The sequence below is a fragment of the Sinocyclocheilus rhinocerous genome, unplaced genomic scaffold (assembly GCF_001515625.1).
Source record: "Sinocyclocheilus rhinocerous isolate Xijiao unplaced genomic scaffold, SAMN03320098_v1.1 scaffold677, whole genome shotgun sequence".
In the NCBI taxonomy this organism is placed as follows: Eukaryota; Metazoa; Chordata; class Actinopteri; order Cypriniformes; family Cyprinidae; genus Sinocyclocheilus; species Sinocyclocheilus rhinocerous.
Genome location: NW_015633185.1, coordinates 2,304,183 through 2,309,158, shown reverse-complemented (window position 1 = coordinate 2,309,158; position 4,976 = coordinate 2,304,183). Strand labels below are relative to the sequence as shown.

Below are 4,976 nucleotides of genomic sequence, written 5' to 3'. Positions count from 1 at the left end.
TGTGTATTATTCATGTATATTTAGTTGTAGTAGCATAACTAAAGAGCCACTGCTGTCCTAACTGACTTGCTAAACAGGCTTTGTCAATTTTTTTAAATTATGTTAATGATTCTTTTTTCATTTAATCATCCTCTTGAGAAAGTTCAATGTTGTCTTTTGTCACGTTGTGCTTTCAGTACTTTAAAGTGATGGAAATTCTGTAATCATTTCGTTCCTAACTTAAATGACTGACTGACTTCTGTGGAACACAAAAGAACAGTTTTTGTCTGTTTGTGTCCTTCAGGCTTTCATTGTGTGGACAAAAAACAGTTAACAGTGGACAGTTAAAATACTGCATTTTCGGTGCCGCTCAACATCTGATAGTCTCTCATAGTAAATTTTGCTTTAAATATGTTGTTTTTTGTATATTTGTGCTCATCACAAAAAAAATGTCCAAGGTAAAATCTAATCTAAATTAAAAACCAGTTGCACTAAAGCCTTGATGACAATGAATTGCTTACTACACAGTAAACGGGCAAGGCTACTCATTTTGAGCGTATTTCCCCCCCCCCTCCTCTTTCCCTCTGGCTGCCTCCTCCATTTTCTCTCCCTGCTGTGAAATGGCTGTGGAATTTCCCACTTGGGCGAGACTGTCGTCTGTTTTGGCTTAATGTAGGAAATTGACTCATTTCGTGGCATTGATTTCCTCTCTGCTACATAGAGGAGATCGCTGGCAGAGCAAACCTGAGAGCGGTCGATAGCCCTTCAGAGGGCTCGTGTGTCATTGTTTGTTTCCCCCATTTTATTTCTCACAACCTTCGCCTATATAACTACACCAGTAATCTGCTATTGTGGCATTTTACCTTCATCTATAGGTGTTCCAGGTGTAGCTGTTGTTCGCAAACGTCACATAATTTGTTATCTGTCAGTGGAATTCAGAGGCCACTAGTTCAATAACACTGGTTTCTCTTGTGATTTACTGAATCGGTAGGGTTCACAACGTGACACTTTTACTCCAAATACGAGCCCAGGCCAGGTATGTTGGTGTGTGTTTCTGCGGTTGCTACTGATTTTATAGATGGAATGGAAGGGACACACTTTGAAAATGACTTAATTTTTTAAAAAGGGGTTTAATCGTGAGAAACAAAAATGTATCTTCTGGGCTTGAGAATGGTCTTAAAAAAAGTTATATTATGACCGAGACATGCAATGGTTGCTAAAACTGTTTTACAGTTACCAACTTTTGTGTTCAGCAGAAGAAAAAGTGTCATACAGGTTTGGACCAACATGAGGGTGAATAAATTACAGAATTTTCATTTTTGGGTGAACTATCCCTTTAAATGATGTGCATCTAATAAGGCTTTATTGACTGCATTCTCTTTGGGTTCAGTAGATCAGTGCTTGTCCTTTCCGTGAACACTTCCACAGTAAGCATCACTTAGCCTGTATACAGGAAAGTCGGCCTCCACAGCCTCTGTTCTGGGAACTCATTATCAGGTAAACGCCTTTATGGGGTTCTGCGGTAATTAAAGGATCAATAAAACGACATGTGAGGTTTGTCTCATCAACACTGCTTCACCTGCACTGATGCTTGTTCTGGGTCAATATCACCCACAGTTTATGTCTGATGGAAATTGTGAATTGGGAGATTGAGGAGGAATCTTGACTTCTTATTATTTGATGGGTGTAATACACTTACTGACCAGGTGGTGTCAACACTGTATTTCCTTTAATTTTTTTCAAATTGCCTTGTATTTTTATTACATTTCCTTTTTTTATATACAGATCCCCCATCAAGAAACACTCACATGCACCATCACAGTGAAACTGTGTTAAAAGTATATATCTGCTACAAACTGTGTAAATATCTTAACATTTATAAAACCAAGTTATCAAGTTTTGTTATTTACCAATTTATAACATTTCAAACACAAGCACATGATCCTGTAGGTTGGTGTGCTAGAGGAATGTAACATGGTCCTGTTAGAGGACAGCAGTGTTTACTCTCAAACAATTCAGCTCCGCTCACAAAGTTACTCAGACATACAGAATGCCACCCTAGACTAACAAATCGAGAAGAGCTACAGAACGAGTTTCCTTTATCATTTACTAGTTTTTAACTAAAAAGGAGCCAAATCTACTTAAGTGGGAAAAAAGACCTTCAGGCTGCTAGATGGAGTATTACAGCAAGCATTCTCTGTTAATCTGGCTTGGTTCAAGTTGAACGTCAACATAAGGAGTCACCAAAGGGTTAGTCAACGGACAAGCAATTTGGTGGATTGGTGTCCACATTATGGATGCACTGGTGCTTTGCTTCTGCTTGGCGCTAGGACTAATGCATACTACAGAGGAAAAGGTTCTCAGACGGGGCAGAGTTCCCCCACATATTGTTTTCGTGATGGTGGATGACCAAGGCTACAATGACATTGGGTACCATGGCTCAGAGATCCACACGCCCGTGTTGGACCAGCTGGCTGGCGAAGGGGTGAAACTGGAAAACTACTATGTTCAGCCCATCTGTTCCCCCACACGCAGCCAGCTTATGACTGGACGGTAAGAGACCCACTATTGTTTTTCTAATGGCACTATTTTGTTTAAACACTGCATAAATCTTACTGTATACACTAGTCAACATTTGAAGTGGATCAAAACCTTTCATCAAAGTTGAAGTCCTAAAACCAAAATGCGTTCTTGTCTTAGGACAACTTTGATGAACTTTTTTGATCCACTTCAAATGTTGACTACTGTATACTTATTACAGTTATGTATATACTACTATAAATGATCTTATACGGTCTAATTCGATATATTGCATATTCAGTATAAGTAGCTTTTCTCTATTCAAGTTAAACCCAGTGAATTTATTTGTATAGACAAGGGTTCAATAAATCCAGACCTTGAAGGCCACTGTCCTGCAAAGTTTAGCTCCAACCCTAATCAAAGACTTGTGAGCAAGCTAATCAAGGTCTTCAGAGTTACAACAAAATTACAGGTAGGTGAGTTTGATCAGTATTTGAGCTGAACTCTGCAAGGCAGTGGCCCTCCAGTGCGAGATTTGAGGAACCTTGGTGTATAATCTGTGTTCCTCCATCACAGTCACCACCTACCATCTATTGCTTCAGGTATCAGATTCACACTGGGCTTCAACACTCGATCATCCGTGCACGGCAGCCCCTCTGCTTGCCCCCCGACATACCGACGCTCCCTGAGAGGCTCCGGCAGGCTGGCTACAGCACTCACATGGTAGGGAAATGGCACCTGGGTTTTTGCCGGCCTGAGTGTCTGCCAACGAGCCGTGGCTTTCAAAGCTTCCTTGGATCGCTGACGGGCAGTGGAGACCATTTTAGCTTCCAAAGCTGTGACGGTACAGAGGCCTGTGGGTTCGACCTGCATGACGGAAACCGGCCGGCCTGGGAGCTGAGTGGGAATTACTCAACAAGGCTTTACACTGAGAGGTGAGAAACAGCAATCATTTGTGAACCAAATACTGTGCTGCATCGAGTCATGTAAGCTTTTGTGCTCATTTGGACTCTTGCAGAGTGAAAGAAATCCTGAGAGGTCATGACCAGCGGACGCCCCTGTTTCTATATGTGGCCCTCCAGGCCGTGCACACACCATTACAAGCTCCTGGGCATCTTCTCAGACGCTACCAGACCCTTGGCAACAGACCTCGGCGCCACTATGCCGCAATGGTGAGCGGCGTAGATGAGTCAGTAGGGGAGATTGTCAGCGAGCTGCGGGAGCGAGGCTACTACAACAAGTCTGTGCTCATCTACTCTTCAGACAACGGGGGCCAACCTCTCTCAGGGGGTTGTAATTGGCCCCTGCGTGGCGGCAAAGGCTCCTACTGGGAAGGTGGAGTTCGAGCAGTTGGTTTTGTACACAGCCCACTTTTGAAAAGGAAGGGGGTGGTGAGTCAGGCTCTGATTCACATTTCCGATTGGTACCCAACCTTGCTGTCTCTTGCAGAAGACAGAGATTCTGATTCCAGCCACCTGGACGGCCAAGATGTTTGGGGTGCTATAAGTAGCGGCCTGCCCTGTCCACGAACTGAAATCCTCTTCAACATTGACCCTGTGTCACGCAGGCATGGAGAAGTCGACCCGAGACTCCTAAATGTTAATGGTTTTGGGATCTGGGATACAGGAGTGCGTGCAGCCATTCGAGCTGGTGACTGGAAACTTTTGACAGGGAACGTAGGCGATGGAGACTGGTTTCCTCCACAGACGATGCCGGGAGGTCCACAGCAGTGGCAGGGCATGGAAAAGAGACGAGACCAGCGAGGGAAGTCTGTCTGGCTTTTCAACGTCACTGCTGATCCCTATGAGAGGGCAGATTTGGCAGAGGCACGGCCTGAGGTGGTCAAGGTGCTGTTGGCCCGACTTGCTGAGTACAACCGGACTGCTGTGCCTCCGCGTAATCCACCTGACGACCCGATGGCTGACCCGCAACTTCATGGAGGGGTGTGGACTCCCTGGCTGGGTCAGGAAGAGGCAGGAGATGAAGGGGTTGATGAAGAACCAGACAACACCAACAGAAAGGCCAGATCCAAGAGTACCTGCAGAGTCTGCAAACTCAGGGCCTTGTTCAAAAAGGTTGGTACCCGTATGCAAAGGGCCGCTTTGTTCTTGTAGTCCGAAGAGGTAGTTGTGGACAGGATTTCTGCAGCCACAAAGCCATTTTTTGCTGGCAGTGTGAAAATATGTGCAGCGACATATTAACTGTTTATGGCCTTCCTTCATTATTACACGGTAGTTCGAAGATTTCACTTACTAGCCATGAGCTTATTAGACAGTTCCCATCTGTTTGATGCAATGGATTTAACGGAACAGTTCAGATCACCTACCATTAATGGAACTCAGACAGAAGCAGTCTGGATTTGATCACATGTGATTCCACAAGCACTTAATGTAGATATTGCTGGATCTTTATTAGATGATCCAGTCATTCGAATACAGAAAGTGATGCAAGCAGTGGCATTGATTTGATGGGGAATA

The 4,976-nt window shown here is 44.2% G+C and overlaps 1 protein-coding gene across 1 annotated transcript; it reads left to right on the top strand.

The window, feature by feature from the left end:
• The first annotated feature begins 2,272 nt into the window (after window positions 1-2,272).
• LOC107743623 (arylsulfatase I-like) lies at window positions 2,273-4,713 on the top strand. The gene is made up of 3 exons (XM_016556954.1): window positions 2,273-2,532; window positions 3,102-3,434; window positions 3,518-4,713. Exons 1-3 carry the CDS (start codon window positions 2,273-2,275, stop codon window positions 4,611-4,613), a joined length of 1,689 nt encoding a protein of 562 aa, XP_016412440.1. The 3' UTR covers window positions 4,614-4,713.
• Window positions 4,714-4,976: the final 263 nt, after the last annotated feature.